This window comes from Piliocolobus tephrosceles, chromosome 8, assembly GCF_002776525.5.
Source record: "Piliocolobus tephrosceles isolate RC106 chromosome 8, ASM277652v3, whole genome shotgun sequence".
Taxonomy (NCBI): domain Eukaryota; kingdom Metazoa; phylum Chordata; class Mammalia; order Primates; family Cercopithecidae; genus Piliocolobus; species Piliocolobus tephrosceles.
In genome coordinates, this window is record NC_045441.1 from 25,572,001 (window position 1) to 25,589,202 (window position 17,202).

A 17,202-nucleotide genomic window follows, 5' to 3' on the forward strand; every position below is an offset into this window, starting at 1 on the left:
TGAAATTCACTCGAAGAGCCTCTCATCCTCTGTGAAGAAACTGCATTTTCCTTCCTCCAGGAAGTTCTGCCTTCAGAAGTTCCTCAATGTGATGTTTAATGGTGACATGAGAAACACTTCCAATTTACTGAATATGCAGCACAGGACAGTTAAAGTAAATGGCCGGGGGATGAGTTCAGCTGACAAACACAAAATGGTTTTTGTCATTAGTGGGTGAGCTCTGTGGCTGAGCAGGGCATCCAGCAGGTTTCAAAATATCTGCCAAAGTGTCTCCTGGGCCATAACTGGTGTTCTTAGTATAGTTGCTAATGCCTGTGCTTGCTCCTGCCTCTTCTTCAGTCTCTTTGCCTCTTCCCAAATCTTACTTTACAGTTTTATGTTCTGGCTATTTGCCTCTAGGAGTGTGTGGTATGAAGACTCTAGCTGTGCAATCAGCAGCATGTCAAGAGAGCAGGATAACAGTCAAGGGTGCTTTACTTGTCCAGGAAAGAAACAGCCAGACATGTTTCTCACCTGTTGAGTCTAGTCTTTGGACATTCATTTGGATTTGACACTTTGAAGTTAGAATTTATAGAGACAATTCAGAAATCTGCCTTGAGAAATTATGTAAGTGATGCTACCCTTTCTTAGTTCACTGTTACTTATATCCCCATATAAAATAATTCTGTCCTAGAAGAGAAGCAGTGTGGGGGACTTGACAATAAGGGCCATCCACGCTGAAAGCTTCAAGATCAAACCCAACAGTGGGTGCCAGCTCTCCTGCACCAAGGGCAGTCATTAAAAGGAAGGGTCCTGGAGCTGTGGAGTTTGAATCCTTGCTCTTCTGTGACTTTGGGCCAGTTTCTTAGCCCTTTAGTGCCTCCATTTCCTAATCTGTAAACTGGGCATAATCTTAGTAGTTACTTCCTAGGGTTATGGTGAGGATAAAATGCATGATAAAATAATGCATTGTAACAGGTATCGGCCAGAACATAGATCTGGAAGTCAGAAGACTAGAGTTTCAGAAGCACCTGGCACATGGTAGGCTCATATATATGTCAGCTATTATTGACACCATTATTAGCAGTTTTGTGGCACTAAATGGCAAAGAACGGCTCTTCATTTCTGTGGCTCTTCTGGTAATTGTGGACTTTGATTCTCTCTGGGTGTGTATGGGAAGCAGAAACGACCTGGACTGCTATTCCCGTCCTGAGTACAACACTGCATGGCCTACCCTTAAACCAACACCACGCCCCTGTGATTCTCCAGGGAGCAGGCCACTGTTTACCCTGTCCAAGTTTGGAGTGTCCCCAGAAACAATACCTTGCCTCCGCCGGGCGTTGAGTTTCCTAAAGCAGGTCCCTTCCACGAGGCGGTTCAGGCGTTGCTGTTTGATCAGCTCTAAGATTTCTGGCTGAATCTTCTCCTTTAGTTCCCTGTTAGAGGAAAAACACATTCCACAGCATGCCTTGAGAAACAGAGTGTGGCTTGGTGGGCATCATGGGCAGACGGGCAGGGGAGAACAAGTGCATCTTTTCATGACCATCTCTAATACCTCCAACTTGGGGCTTTAGAGAAGTGTTTATTAAGAGTCAGTGGCCAGGGGCATAAGTACAACACCGCAATAGATTCTGTGACATTTACAGAATTCCACAAAGCACCAGCCACTTCAGTGATGTTTTTCCGGAGCTAAGTGTCCTGAGAAATTTCTTCTTTTATTTTACAAATCCACAGATATAAACTTCCACAAAAATCCATTCAGCACTGCTAAGACAATCAAACCTTGGTCAACATTTTTTCCCCTGTACCAGGTAAACTCTGAGACTGTATTTGTGATCTGATTAAACAGGCATATTAGGCAACCACACGATTACTATTCCACAGCAAACACTGTACAGTGAGCAAACCACAGGACCACTTTTGCTTCCAATTCCGTCATTCACAAATGCGGACAACACTGTCCCAGATTCTAGCCCACAGAGACTGAGATAATCATGGGATAAATGAAAGATTATTTGCATCTTGTCTCAGGCTAATGCAATATAATTTAGTTTGAGATCCATTATGCTGCAAAGATATCATGATAGAGTGAAATGGTTTTCAATTTTTTTTTTAGAGCAGAAATTTTTATCACAGGAAATTTTACATAGCACCCTAGCATGTGAGTCTAGTAAAGCCAGAACTATTCTAGGTGAAGCTGGACAGAGAGACCCAGAGCCCATTCCTCATAGCAGTGTTCTAAGAAGCATTGGCCAGAACATAGATCTACAAGTCAGAAGACTAGAGCTTCAGTCTAGGCTCTGCCCATGACTAGCATTTCACATAGCTCATCTAAGTCTCAGTTTCTTCATCTATAAAATGGGAATAAGAATCTTTCCTGCTGTGACTCCCAAATGAGACAGAGTACAAGTCTTTATTAAGCACTGAGCAGGAATATAAGGCACAACTGAATTTGCTTTGGTGACATTCTCTCCTTTCCTCAAGCCAAACAGTTCATAGGCCTATATTACCCTGTAGTCAAGGCTCACACATTCATCAGCTTCCACCTTAAATCTGGACCTGTCCTGACGCTGAACTGCCAGCAACCTGTTCTCACATGGTGCTCCATTCCAAGGTGAGAAAGGGACTCATGCTTGTTGGGCACCTACTATGAGCCGGGTAGTGCAATATGCAGTTTTAGCTCATTTAATCTTCCTTCCCTCCTTCCTGAAAATAACAGCTTTTGGGGAAGGTATTAATTTCATCATTCCCATCTTACAGAAGGGGAAACAACTCACGGAGGTTACGTGTAGAATATGGGCACAGACTTAGGTTTTCCTTGTGCAAACTGCTTTGATTTACTCATCAGAAAAAAGAAAAAAAGTTACATAAAAGGATAAGGCCATCTAACAGGGTATTCTAGTACTCCATTAACACATTTTTTTGAGGCTTAAGTGCCCTCAAACATTCTCTCATTTGATACTGTTGCAACTGAACATCTATAAAGCATAATATGGAAATTCAGTCCTAATAATACTTTGGGACATTTGTAAAGTCTTCCCTGTACAGGTCTCTTGGGGTCTCATTTCAGACTTTCAGATCACCAAACTATGTATCATCAGCGCTTAGCTCTTCTAAAATGGACTCAGTAAATTGCAGCTTTGATGAACCCTGCACTGAGTGGAAAAGAAAGTTGGTATCTGCCAGGGAGTTGCACACAGCAATAAATCACTGCTCCCAACTTCCAAGTCCAGGTGACCGGGCGCAGACAAAGACATGGTACCAGAGGATGGAGAAAATCTGGGAGAAAGAGTTTTGGAATTTCATCAATTCTTAGGTTATAGATATATATATATATATTTAAATAATAGTTTCACTAGGCCAGGGTTGAGTTATTAAAATGGAGCAGAGAATGCAGTGATGAAGACCAAGAGAAGGAAACAATTGAAGGAATTCTGAGTAATCTTAATTGATGCTTTATGACTTTTTCGTGTAAGACCCACAGGTGCCTGCCACAACACATTTCATCATGGAACCATATTGTGAGGATGCGCTATCAGAATAAGAGAATCTGCTGCTACAAGAATTACTCCTTTTTTGTTGTTGTTGTTGTTATAAACCCCTAAGGACTCCAAAATGTGACCAGGCAATGAAGGAAATGAGACAGCTCTTTCCTTCTATTGCACTACCTGGCTCATAGCAGGTGCCTACCAGCTCTTTCCTTTTTGAAGCAATTTCTTCTTTCCTGGCAAACGGACTCAGTAGCCGTAGAATTCATACATGTTAAGAAAACATAAGTAAGCCCTACAGTATGTTTCTGTGGCTGATATCTGCCCTCTGGGGTAAGCCAGGTAATAACCTCATGGGCTATAACCGGGTTTTGAAATTCTGAGCTTGGGGTCAATCAGGCCAGAGCTATGGGTTTACTAGCTTTGCTTTGATAAATATCTTTCTCATTCTATCCAAAGGCCTTGCCAATAAATAAAAGGAGGAAGATTAAAGGAGAGAGGATTTAAAGAGTGTGTGAAGAGCAATTCAAAGTCTAGCACTGTTTCTGGAAAACAATTTCAAGTTCAGGTCCAGTAAGGCCACTGCCATACACAGAAGGCAGACAGCACCATTAGACTGGTGAGATTCCTTCTTTGTCTTGGGGTCTGCGCTACTGAGCAACTACCCACTGTCCATCTCTCTGCTGAACTCCAAGCTCAGCTGTCTGACTGTCTAACTGGATGTCTCGTAGCTTCACATATCCAAAGCCGAACTTCTGATCCCCTGCTCCACTTGGTCTGTCCTTTAGTTGTTAAGGCCCAAAACCAGGAGTTCATCCTTGACTTCTCTCTTTCTCTTACATCCCTAGATATTTCCTAATCAATCAGGAAATACCTTTGTCCCTTCTCTTCAAAATGGACCTCATTTTCAGTATGCTATAATCATTTCTCATCACCTCTTGATTGGGTTATTAAAATAGCTTTCTCATTGATTTCCCTGCTTTCAAAAACTTACTTTCTTAGAGTCTATTTCCAATACAGTATCAGAGAGATTATTTAAACACCTAAGTCACATCACATCATTCCTTTACTCAAAACCCTCCAATGGCTCCCCAACAAGGCCTTGTGTAATGGAGCTCCCTGCACCTTTCTGGCCTCACCTTCCATTGCTCTCTCCCCCTCAGTTATTTTGCTCCAGCCACACTGGCCTCCTCTTTATTCACTAAACACCCAGACCTCTCCAACCTCAGGGCCTTTGCCTTGGTGGTTCTCTCTGCCTGGAATACCCTTCTCCCAAATACCCACATGGCCTGCTCCCTTAGTCCCTTACAAGTCTGTACTCAATTGGCACCATCCTAATTAGAGAGAGCTACTTTAACCAACATATTTAAAACTGCACTCTATTTCCCTTATCTTGCTTTGTGCCTCCACTGCATGTATCTCCTCTTAACATGCTATCATCTTATTCACCGTGTGTATTGCCTTTTCTCTCCCTACTAAAATATAATCACTGTGGGGGCAAGAAATAGGTCTGTTGTCTTCACTGCTGAATTGCCAACACATAGAATAGTGTCTGGCACGTGGCAGGCGCTCCTTAGATATTTGTCAGTTGTCCGAACACTGAACATTGTATAACTGACCAGACTGTCTCCCTTGCATTGGTTATGAGAAAGCTCTGAGTGAAGCATGTGGCAGATCTTTAGCGAGGATGCAGATGTGCAGGGTAGGCATCAGTTTTATTCCTGGCTTTGTTTGTTTTTGCTTTTCTTTCCCACTGATTTCTGTTGTACTTTCTAAGACAAGGGAGAGGCATATAGTAATACAAATACATGCACAGTGTCAGTTTTATCATTTACATATCAATAGTATCACAACTTGTTAAATTCTGATTACAGGCTAGTAAGACAGAACATTTCTTCAAGTGAATATTAAGTCCCGGGCATATGATAAGTGCTTTTCATGCATTACTTTGTCAAATCCTTATGACAACCCAATGATGTAGACACTTTGACACTTTTGATATCTTCATTTTTAGAGATGAGGAAAGCAGGCTTAGAATGGATTACATAACTTGCTTACAGAGCCACATTTGTAAATGACCCCAGGTCAGTCTGATAGCAAACTGGGTCGAAGTTTTACACATTTTGCTTCACTGCTTTCACTGATGTTTGTCCTTGCATCTCCCCTTCCTCTCCAACATAGTGTTAAATGATCCATTTTTGGACTATTCAAGCTTTTTATAACCATTAACTCCGATTAATTGTGTGGATGGACTTATCTTCCTTGGTAAGTTGCACTAAATAAGACATAACAAATACCTCCTCTTGGAAACAATTAGTCAAGAGCTAAGAAATAAAACAGAGCTTCTTCAACCCACTGAATATATATTCCCCAAAATATTTATTCACATGAAGTTTACATTTTTCTTCTCAGGAAACATAACCATTATAAAACAACAGGGTGTATTAATAGCTCAAGTGGTCTGCATGGAGCTGAGGTTTGCCACCATGCTGTGTGTGGCATACACAGAGGGAGCAGGCAGCCTGATGGCCAGTGGGATTCCCCACTGGTGGTCAGGCCCCAGCCAAGTTGCTGTCCCTGTCTGCAAAATGAAAAGCTTGAACTGGATGGCCTTAAGGGTGATTTTCAGCTCAAAAATCCCATATCCTAACCCTCAAGCTTGGGTTAGATCCATCTCCTCTGTGCTCTTCGTGTAACTAAGCACTAAGCCCAGTCTGTGGTAAATCCCCCACCCCTAATCCTAGCCTGTGACAGAGGGAGACCAAGTGTCTCTGGGTCTCTGCCTGCCCCCAGCACCTTGGGCAGGGCCTGGCATGTAGGAGTTGTTCAATATATGTTTGTGAAATGAACAAATGAATGAAAACAAGCATACATGGTCTACTCCTCTATTCCTTTCTCTTAGGTGACTTGGGTTTATTGTGTGAGCCATTTTGGCAGAAGTTAGACTTCATGTAACCCCATAATGAATTCCTGTCTAGTAGACCACTCTAATAGGCAAAACATACCACAGATACCCTCTGTCGGTTTCAGAGGTTGGGGTAATTATCAAACTGGTCCCTGGCCCTCCTGCTTAAATGCTGTGGCTCCTAACCACTCTCTGTGACTTTGCTGCAGCTACAGATATCAAGACCTCCAGTGGGCCATGGTACTTCAAGGTCCATGGCCGAGGGATGATGCAAAAGCTACATCCATGCAGAAGATTCCCTTCATATTTGGATTGTTTCAAAGATAAGAGCATCTTATAATACAAGGGGAAAGAAACTTCAGAATGTCACAGGCAAAGCCTTAGGAAGTGAAGATATAAAGCCAAAGTAGGAGTAAAATGTTCGCACTTGCCATGAGGTTAACATTCTTAACTTGAAAAAAGTCAAGGTCAAACATAATTCATCAGATGTAATTCAGAGTCACTTGCCTTTAACGGAAGTGATTCTGCAAGTCTTCAGGTTTTAAGATTTATTATCAAAAGCATAATAAAGCGTCCTATGTTTATACATCTGCTGAAACATGTTATGAAATTCAGTATACTGTAGGCCCTGGGATGGGGCAAGGAGCCATTGTCCCTCTTTGCAGGTGAGAAACTGCATCTCTGAGGAGCCAGTCACTTATCCAAAGTGCATCCTGCTTGGTGTTTCTAGCTGTTACCATCTTCTGGCTGAGGACCAATGCAAAACCTCAGCAGTACCTCTTGTCAAGGCTAGCTGATGCTTATGCGGGTATGACTTAGGTTTTGCAATGATGAAACCAAAGCACCTTGGAAGCATTTTCCCTCCCCAGCTGACTGACTTCATGCCAACTAGTCTGCAGGGTTCTACTCCACAGTTTCTAACAGTGCTTCTTAAGATTGGAAAACAAATGTACAGATGTTACTGATTAGCTATTGTCCTTTTAGACCTGTGCACTTTTTTTTTTTTTTTTTTTTTTGAGACGGAGTCTCACTCTGTCGCTCAGGCTGGACTGCAGTGGCCGGATATTGGCTCACTGCAAGCTCCGCCTCCCGGGTCCACGCCATTCTCCTGCCTCAGCCTCCCGAGTAGCTGGGACTACAGGCGCCTGCCACCTCGCCCAGCTAGTTTTTTGCATTTTTTTGTAGAGACGGGGTTTCACCGTGTTAGCCAGGATGGTCTCGATCTCCTGACCTCGTGATCTGCCCGACTCGGCCTCCCAAAGTGCTGGGATTACAGGCTTGAGCCACCACGTCCGGCCGACCCGTGCACTTTTTAAACCTCATTTTACTCTCTCACATTGCAAAGAAGCTTGGGCAGGGCAAACAAAATATTAGCTGAGGGGTCAGTACACTCGAGGCTCAGTCCTGGCTCCTCCACTTGTTAGCATGGTCCTCACCCCTCCAGACTAGCGTTTGCATAGGAATAAGACCTGCCTATCCTAGCCTTTGCATGGGAGTAAGGCCTGCCCATCTCACAGGGATGTGAAGAAATGAAATAGCATGAAGGGTGCTTTACAAATTGCCAAGCATTAGAAGTGTCAAATACTGGAGGTCAACAAACAAAAAGGGAAAGAATCAGAAACAGAAAGAGAGCATGTGTGTGTGGTGGGGGAGTATAGCCTTCACAATTAAAACTATGTTACAAGTTGGCTTCCTGCAAAAGCTCAGAAGAAGCTGTGTCCAGTCTTCTGAGGACAAAATGAGAATAAATATCAAACACATATGCCTTTCCCTATTTTTTTTTCTCTTTAAAATTGACCCAGCTCTTAGAACAGGACAAAGGAAGAGAAACAGAGCAGTTCTAAGAAAAGATGAAGCAAGCAAAATACCCTTCATGTGTGAGTTCAGAACATTTTAAAGATTGGAATACATGAAATTTTGCAATGGTTGCAAGTGGCATTTCTTGCAAAGTCCTGTGAAGGGGAGCATGCTGCCTCCCACTGTAGGACTGTAGGTTCACAGTCATGACGGCCATATAGCATGCTGTGATGCCAACCAGTGCCAACAGGGCAAAAAGGAGGTAGTTCACTCTCTTCCTCTCAAGCTCTCACTCCCACTCATTTGGACTCATGCTACTTTCATTTTCATATTGCTTTACCTATGGATGGGCCTCACTCTGGCTGGCTCAAAAGGTCTTGCTATTCAAAGGGCACCCACGGCCGGGCGTGGTGGCTCAAGCCTGTAATCCCAGCACTTTGGGAGGCCGAGACGGGCGGATCACGAGGTCAGGAGATCGAGACCATCCTGGCTAACACGGTGAAACCCCGTCTCTACTAAAAAATACAAAAAACTAGCCGAGCGAGGTGGCAGGCGCCTGTAGTCCCAGCTACTCGGGAGGCTGAGGCAGGAGAATGGTGTAAACCCGGGAGGCGGAGCTTGCAGTGAGCTGAGATCCGGCCACTGCACTCCAGCCCGGGCGACAGAGCGAGACTCCGTCTCAAAAAAAAAAACAAACAAACAAAAAAAAACAAAGGGCACCCACATGAAACATAGTTTTACTGGACAAAGAGAAAAAAAAAAAATTGTTCCAAGTGTTGGAAAAGGTCCAAACTTTTAAGCTACAAATCCCTGGAAGACTTATCACTAACGGGGCCAGTTCCTGGTTTAGATCCATTCTTCCAGCACCTGACCCACTCCACTCAGCCCAGCCCTTCCTCAAGGAGCTGCTGAGACTCCCCTAACTAAATGGAGATCCCTCGGAATGTCTTCTGCTGGCCTTCCCTGAGGAGCTCATGACACAGCCCAGCTTTGTGATAGGCGATCATTCGAGAAATAGTGGGTTAGAGTCTTTTGGGAGATAGAGGTCAATACGGGGTAACTTACAAAATTGGGCGGGACTGGAAATCTTCCTGGTTCATCCTCTCGGACTGGCGGATTTTCAGGATCTCGGTGTAGCTCAGGTTCTGCAGTTTGCTCTTGAACTGGTCCAGGGAGCTAGGCTTGGTTGTAAGTGCTCTCATAACCTGCTCCTTCACCACCTGCATTACCTGCAGATGAAAGGAAAACCATCATTTTCCTGGGGGCTGACCTTTCCCGTTCAGAAAAGTCTTTCCGAGTTAAGGGCTCCCTGCTTCCCTGGTGCCCTCTGCATGCATGCTCAATATGAACCTTGAGCGTGCTTTTCCAAAAGAGTAAACTTCCATCATGCCCATCTTTCATTTTCTCTTGTATTGCTGGAAGACAAGAAAGGAAATGGATTGATCACAGGGAACTGGTAGGGTGGGGAATCTCGGGGTGGGAGGCGGACTCCACTTGCTTGACATATTATGTGACTGCTGCTGACTCAACATTGTAAACAATGCCAACTCAAGAGTCAGGAATGAATGAAGGCCAAGCAGCAGCTAGAGCCCTGCATAGTAATTATTTTTTTCCAGGAGAAAATCACTGAGATACAATTAACTGTGGAAGTTTGTTTGGCGCTGCTTCAAATGAATGTGAACAGATACTCACACCCCCCTCTCCCAGACTGCTTTCCCCATGTAGTTAGGGCCTGAGTGTTCATACTAATTATGCATTTGGAAATGTACATGTGGTACTGCCTTTTTGAGCCAGGCGCTAAAAAAAGAGGTTTATTAAATTAGAACAGACATATCCCACTGGAAGCTTCAAGAAAAAAGAAGAATATGGTAATTTTCTGCCTCAGGACAGGGCTAGCCCACAAGGAGGCAATTAACCACTGCCTCTATTAATGTGGGTTCATCTTCATCAGGATGCACACAGCAGGAAAAGACCAGAAAAAAAACAGAAGCATCTCAGAGTGGAATCTTGCTGCTTCTTTTTTCACCCTCCATTACAGATGATAGCAACAAGTGATACCATTTATAGGAATCTATGTGCCAGATGCTATGGTAGGTGCTTTATCTATGTTTTCTTTCCTTAGCCACTCAAATCTATGAGGTAGATATTACCATCAGCTCCACTTTACATATGAAGAAACTGAGGCTTTGAAACCTTAAGAAACTTCAAAATCATACCATTGGTGGTTAAGTGGCTGAGCTGGGATTGGATATCAGGATTGTAAACACCCGACTATGCTGCCACCTATGCCACCATTCTTCGTGTCATTTGGGAACTTAAAAATAAGGCAAACCACAGATGCACCCCTGCTATATGTTGAATTCTGTGCTAGGCAGTTTGCTGTTTATCACCTTATTTAATCCTCCCTCCAATACAGTAGAGGTGCTATTACCACTATGTAAAAGAAAAGGAAACCGACTGAGCAACGATTGATGACTTGCCCCAAATCATACATATGTAGTTGAATCCTAGGATCCCAAGCAACCCAAGAGGATGGATTTGGCAATTACAGTAGAAGTGCAGAAATGAGAGAGATGACAGGCTGATGGACTTTGTTGGCAGGTAGATAGGCTTTTCATTGAAGACATTTCATGGGAAGGGAAATAAATAAATAATCTGGAACACCACTGTGTATCAGCTGCTTTGAACCTGGGTTGCATCTGAATTGGAACTAGTCGCATAAGCATTGTTTCATGCCCCCAGCATAATGTCATACAGGCAAATTTCCAGTTGATCTTTCACCAGATCTGTTTTTTTTTTTTTTTTTTTTTTTTTAACTTAGGCAAAATGCCAAATTTGGAGTGCTTGACAAATTTGGAAATTGTGACCATCTAACATCATGTGGCATAAATGATTAAATTTGGTCAAGGTTGAGCTATAATGCTTTGCTGTATCATATGAGGGGCACCATAGGGGGTGCTGCTTTGCCCACTTAGAGAGACTCAGAATTGAGCCAAGGAGATCATTACTGTTTGCCAATGATATCTGGCTTTCTTGTGGGAGGCTAGACATGACGAGAGACAAAGATATAGTGATAAGATTACCAAAAATGAAGATATGATTTTCAAACAGAGTCAGGTTAAAGCTAAGAGTTTTAGAGCGATCTCCACTCCCCTCATTTTACAGATGAAGAAGGTGATTCCCTCATGTCATGAGTTTCTTAAGGGGCTGTCACAGAAATAATGGTGATTACACCACATCTGCCTAGACACAGCAATGAGCCAAAGTGGTCACGTGACCTGAGCTGACCAATCAGCATCCTTCCCCAGACTTTTCTGCCCCAGACTTTTCTGTCTTGAGGCAGACCTGAAGCATGCTCTCTTTCCCTCAAATTGAGAACTGTAAGACTATATCCCTTCATATATAGAAAAGGGGAAGACAATGAGACCAATGCCAGTAGAAGCACACAGAAGAAAATAGACGCATGTGTGTGTGTGTGAGAGAGAGAGAGAGTGTTAATAGTTAAGCCTTGTTCAACTGTAAAGGTGATTCAAGTCCTGCATTTGGTTGTTTGGTTACAAGAGCCTTTTTTTTTTTTTTTTTGGAAGATGGCTTGGATGATGGTTTGACTGTTCCTGTCACTTGCAACCAAAGAATCCCAACAAATACATACAGTGATGTCCAAGAGGAGGAACAGCTGTGGGGCTGAGATTGTCCAGGGAAAGGGAGGAGTAGGAGAGGGAAGCTGGATAGAAATAGCAAAGTTAATTCAACAAGTGACTTTTAAAAATCGCCTGCATTTACAGGCTCATGGGTGCACCTCTGCATGGAAATCACGATGAGCCCTTATGGAATGTGGGGAACTCTTTAACTCCTACTTATAGGTTATGCTTAAAATCCACTCCTAGAGCCCCATTCCTCTAGCTGAAGACTTTGATCCTTGCTAGATGCAAGAATACATAAATAGAACAATCTTTTGAATTTTCCCCAAATCACTTATACTTTAGTTTGAAGAAAGTATAGAACTTTTCCTAAGACTAGGTTGATAGGGAGAAGGAAAAAGCAGGCACCGGGCCCCAGAGGAAGGGATGTAAGCAGTGGGTATAAAGCACAGGACAGAGGTTGGTGGAGTGAAAGACTAGCTTCACCTACTTCACTTCACAGTTTTGTTGGCACCAGCCCTGAGAAGTTCTGTGGTCACTCTGCATGTCAAGGAAAATAACCTCAGTGAAAGGTATCTTTAATTTTTTTAAGAGGACAAAAGAGTTACATAAGTCAAACATTCCTCTGTGCCTTTGCAATTTAGCTACAAGGTTTACAACTGATAGCTTTATGTCTCTGTTAATGTTTTGCATGTGCAAGACATTCACAAATCAAGACATTCACAACCACCATCCTTAACTCTATCTTCCTTAGAAAACATCACACCTTTTACTATTTGTTTGAAAAACCCACAGACGGTGTTGTGGAGGCATCAGAAAATCAATGGAATCAAGCTTTTAGTTACAGTACGTGCTTTGCCACAGACGTCAAAGAAAGTACGTTCTTAGAATCTGCATTCGCTGTTGGTATTGCCCCCTCATTCAATCGATGTCTGGACCCTGTCAGTGGTGTGTTTCTGGACTCTTCTTAGCCCATATTCTCTGTAATAATGTTACATATTACAAAAAAAGGGAGAGTCCCACAAGACATTTGTACTTCAAATTGAGAAATCCTTTTGGCTCCTTGGAAGACCGGGTTAAAGGTACGAGCATAGGAGGTTCCTAAATGGAATCCAGCATTCTGGCAAAGTCCACCTATGTCCCTGCTCTCATTGTTGGTCATGTAAATGTGCTCCTGTGTTTTATCACAAGACCTACTGAGTCTACATGTGCTCCTCGTCCAATCAGTTCTCCCATCCTGCCTTTAACCCACAAGCTTCATCCAGCATCATTTATCCATTTTTTCAACAAATGTTTTGTGAGCACCTACTCAGTGCAAGGAATGATGAGACACTGGAGGCCTTGCGCCGATGAGCTCTCAGCCTGGGACAGTGGAAAGACACATACTTGCCTCACCCAAGGGAAGACATGATGTCACAGGGGAGCAAGGGGTCAGGTGTTCACTCCATGGACACTTATGGAGCCCCTCCCAAAGGGCTGAGGGCATAGCACCAGGACTTTAGCTGGGGCTGGTGGAAAGGTCACATGCAGACAGGCTGAGGTGCAGGGGAGGAGCCATTCTTGGTGACAGCAGCAGCCTGAGTGAAGTCTTGTGGGGGAAGGAGAACATAGCCGTGGGTGGGGAAGAGTGTTCGGCAGTTTTGTTTAGTTGGAGAAATCAGGTGGAGCTGCAAGGTGTGGTTGAAAAGCAAGCTGGGTCAGATGGGGGATGGCCTTGATGGCTAAAAATGAAAAATTTGGATTTTTTTTTTGTTTGTTTCTGTAACTAAGGATATGTCACCAGAGGACTTTGGGGTCTGTGAAGGAATTTGATAATATAAAGTATGTTGGAACGCTTACAAAGAAGTCATTATTTCTGCTCTAGTTGGGGTAAGGAGGGGATGTTACAGAAGTCTCCATGGCTGAGACAACATTTTGCTTGGAGGATGAATGGGAGTTACTCAGGTGAAGAAGAGGGAGAAGGGGATTCTAAGCAGAAGGACCAGCATGAGCAAAGGCAAGGAGGTAGGACGTACATGCTTCAAGGAGGTAGGACGTACATGCTTTTCTTCCATGCTTCAAGCATGGAAGAAAACATGCTTTTGGAGTCTACATTAGTAGCTTTTGGCAAACAGATAGGTACTAGCTGCAGTATGGCTTCTCAGCCTTTAGAACCCAACGCGTGATTTTGAATCCAGCATGCATGTTTCCTGGGGCTTTGACCTTCCTCAAGACACTCAATCTCTCTCAGACTCATTTTTACTATCTTTACTCAATTTTTTTTTTTTTACCACTCCTAAACTAGGAGTACTAATCATTTAGAATTCAAACAGTTGTAAACTGGATAATGTTCCACATCCTTTACGGTACATACTGGATATCTAGCAAATGTAAGTTCCTCTTCCTAAGCCTTAGTTTGCTCATTGTAGAGTGCTAGTAATAATAGAAATTCACAGCATTGTGAAATCTAAAGAAAATATCATAGCCAAAGTACCTAATATACTGAAGAGAACATATTAGACACTCAGCCAATGTCAGCTCTCTTACAATCCCAGAAGGAATTCACGTATGTAAGAAGCTTCTCCTGTAAAAATATTTTGGACAGGGTATTCCTGGGCCACACATGCATCAGCTGGCAACTTGGTAGGAATGCAACTTCCTGGGCCCACCCCAGATTTACTGAATCAGAAATGCTAAGAGTGGCACCCAGCAATCTATGTTAACAGTTCTCTAGGTGATTTTAATGCATGCTCAAGTATGAGAACCACTGATTTCGGCAAACAGCCAGCACCCCTTCTGAGTCTTCCATATGGCATCTACATCTTCCAGCGAGTCTTGTCATATCACCAGCAAGCAGTGAAGCTAGTTATTGGTGTACACTTCATGCTGTCTAGATTGTAAGTCCCTGGAGGGCAGGAACTATTTCTTACTTGTATGATGGCCTATAGTACTTAATACAATATATTCCAGAGTGTAATATGGTTGGTATGAGCAATGCCAGAGGCTTTTAGGCTCCCACCTTTCATCTGTAGATTGACACAACAAATAAGTCCTTAGCAGAATGATGAGTCTGCCAACAAGTTTATAAAGCACACTTTCACAAAGCCAAAGAACAAAGCCTGTGGCCGTGGGATGGTGTCTTAGGGCTCCAGAGGTCATTTTTGGCTTCTTTCCAGGGAAAGAGCTGGAAGGGGATAGATCTACAGCCAAGTGAAGGGTTTCTGGAGAAGGTACAATGGTGTATGCTACTGGGCACTGCCACTAACGGGTGGTCCATACTTACAAAAAAAGTACAGTTAACCCCCAATCAGTGGTGTCCATTAAACTGATTTATCTTCACGGTGGAGAAAAGGCTGTCTTAGGAAAAACAGATGCCAACCCAGTCTAGCTAAAAATGACTCATGTGGGGGAGACTTTATTGCTGGACCATTTTTCTTCCCAGGAATGTTCCTTACACACAACAAAAGGACTGAAGGCTCACAACAGTCAAAGAATTGGAAAGATTCTGCCTGCAGAGGAGTCTGGGGGAAGAAGACCCTAAGTGCTCATGTGTGGGAAGGATAATTTCCCAGAGGCCAGGAATCGCTTTGGGGCTACACTCTAAGGGTACAATGTGGAGAAATGGCCTTGCCCAGAAGAAGTGTGAGAAGTGAGGGTACAAACTGATGGCTTACCTGGTAGGGGCAATTATTGATCCCTCCTTGGCCTACCTCCATATAGAGGTCTTTAAAATTGGGTCGGCTTCTGGAAACTCACTTTATAGTTTTGCCAGATCAGGGAGTGGAGTACCTAGGCCAGGCCATGCATGCAAGACATTTTGCTGAGTGGTGTCATGCATATTAAAACGAAGGAGAGAGAAAATAAAGGTGCTGTCTGGGCTCAAGGAATAGCAGTTGAGGTTTCTGAATTTATTTTAGGACAGTGAGGCTTAGACAGGGGTTAGCAAACTTCTGTTAAGGGCAGATAGTAGTATCTTAGTCTCTGTGGGCCATATAGTGTCTGCTGCAATTACTCAACCCTACCATGGCAACTTATATAATGACAGACAATATGTAAGTGAATGGGCATGGCTGTGTTCTAATAAAACTTTATTTACAAAACACAGGTGGTGGGCTGGATTTGGCCTGCAACAGTAGCTTGCCAATGCCTAGTGTAAAATAAAAACAACATCTGGCTTTATAGTTAGGCAGAAGTCATTTCAAAGTCTGGTTCTGTCACTTACAAGCTGGGCAAATCACTCAACTTCTCTGAACCTTGGTTTTCTTATCTATAAAGTAGGGGTAATAATCTTTAATTAGGATTAAGAGATGTAGAGCATTGTGCCCAATATGTTACGAGGTTTCCTCTGAATCACAGTCCTAGATATCTTATCCAAAAAAAATCATCTCCTTGCAGCTTGCAAACAACTTACGAGTCTTCACAAGATGATTCTGGGTGTTTTATAATACATGCAGGGAGGTTCAAGATTATATTCAGGACAAACTGAACAGAATTGGTTCCGACAGGATTAAAGAGAGGTGTTTTCATCAAACAGTATTCTCAACTCTCGCCTGAATGGTTTCAGGGCTTGGAAGAGGCTCTGGCCTGTCCTTGCTCTTTTCTACCTCACCTCTCACTGTGGTTCCACCACTGCAGTCCTCTGGTGACGGGCCTCCTCGTCTAGGGTCCTGTGGGGTCAGCCTTAATGTACATAAAGAGAAACTGCTTTGAAATCACAGCTCAGCCACTGTGCAACCTCTGGCTCCTCTCAATTTCATCATGTGTCCTCAATTATACCAGATGAATTCGAAACACTTTGTTCATTAATAAATGCAAAAAAGCTTCTCTGAATTTCACAAAGGATGTGTGGTCTAATCTTGGCATCCAGTAATAAGAGAACTCAGCAAGTCATTAACTTCTCCTGCCTCTGTTTCTTCAGTGTGTCCCTAATGGCCCTCTGAGCTCTAAGCTCCTGTGAGCATCTGTCCAAAGGGGTGATAAGACCTAATTTAGAGCCAAAGCCAGTGCTGTGCTTAGCATGGGCAGTGAGGTCCTTGTAAGTGTTCCTCTCTAGGACAGCATTTCATAACCCACCAACACGAAGCTTCCGGTGCATCACGTCAAAAATGAAGTTAAGTGCTATGAGAAAAATAATGGTCAACAACAGACTGAAACTTTCTCCATTGGTTTTATTCTTCCTGAGTTATTCTTGAATGCAAACCACTGACAACTCAAGTCTTGTTCTCTGGGCGCCATATACCTGGATTTGTGACCATATATAACTCTGAGGGTGTCTTTGGTAAGTGATGGCAAGTGATGTAGCAGTGATCAAAATAATGAAATTTCTTGAGCTTGGGAACCTGCATGTTGATGAAAGTCACGAATTTTGCTCTGAGGATCAGAGTTTTCAGGAGTGGTGGGATGCTGACTTTGC

At 43.3% G+C, this 17,202-nt stretch overlaps 1 protein-coding gene across 4 annotated transcripts in view; it reads right to left on the reverse strand.

The window, feature by feature from the left end:
- ELMO1 (engulfment and cell motility 1) overlaps window positions 1-17,202 on the reverse strand; it is a 590,246-nt gene that overhangs the window by 33,061 nt on the left and 539,983 nt on the right. For all 4 annotated transcript variants that reach the window (XM_023183031.1, XM_023183034.1, XM_023183032.1 and 1 more), the window contains 2 exons: window positions 9,235-9,398; window positions 1,303-1,415 (listed from right to left, as the gene is read on the reverse strand). In XM_023183031.1, the coding sequence (XP_023038799.1) occupies window positions 1,303-1,415; window positions 9,235-9,398 (277 nt within the window). The remainder of the gene's footprint in view (window positions 1-1,302; window positions 1,416-9,234; window positions 9,399-17,202) is intronic.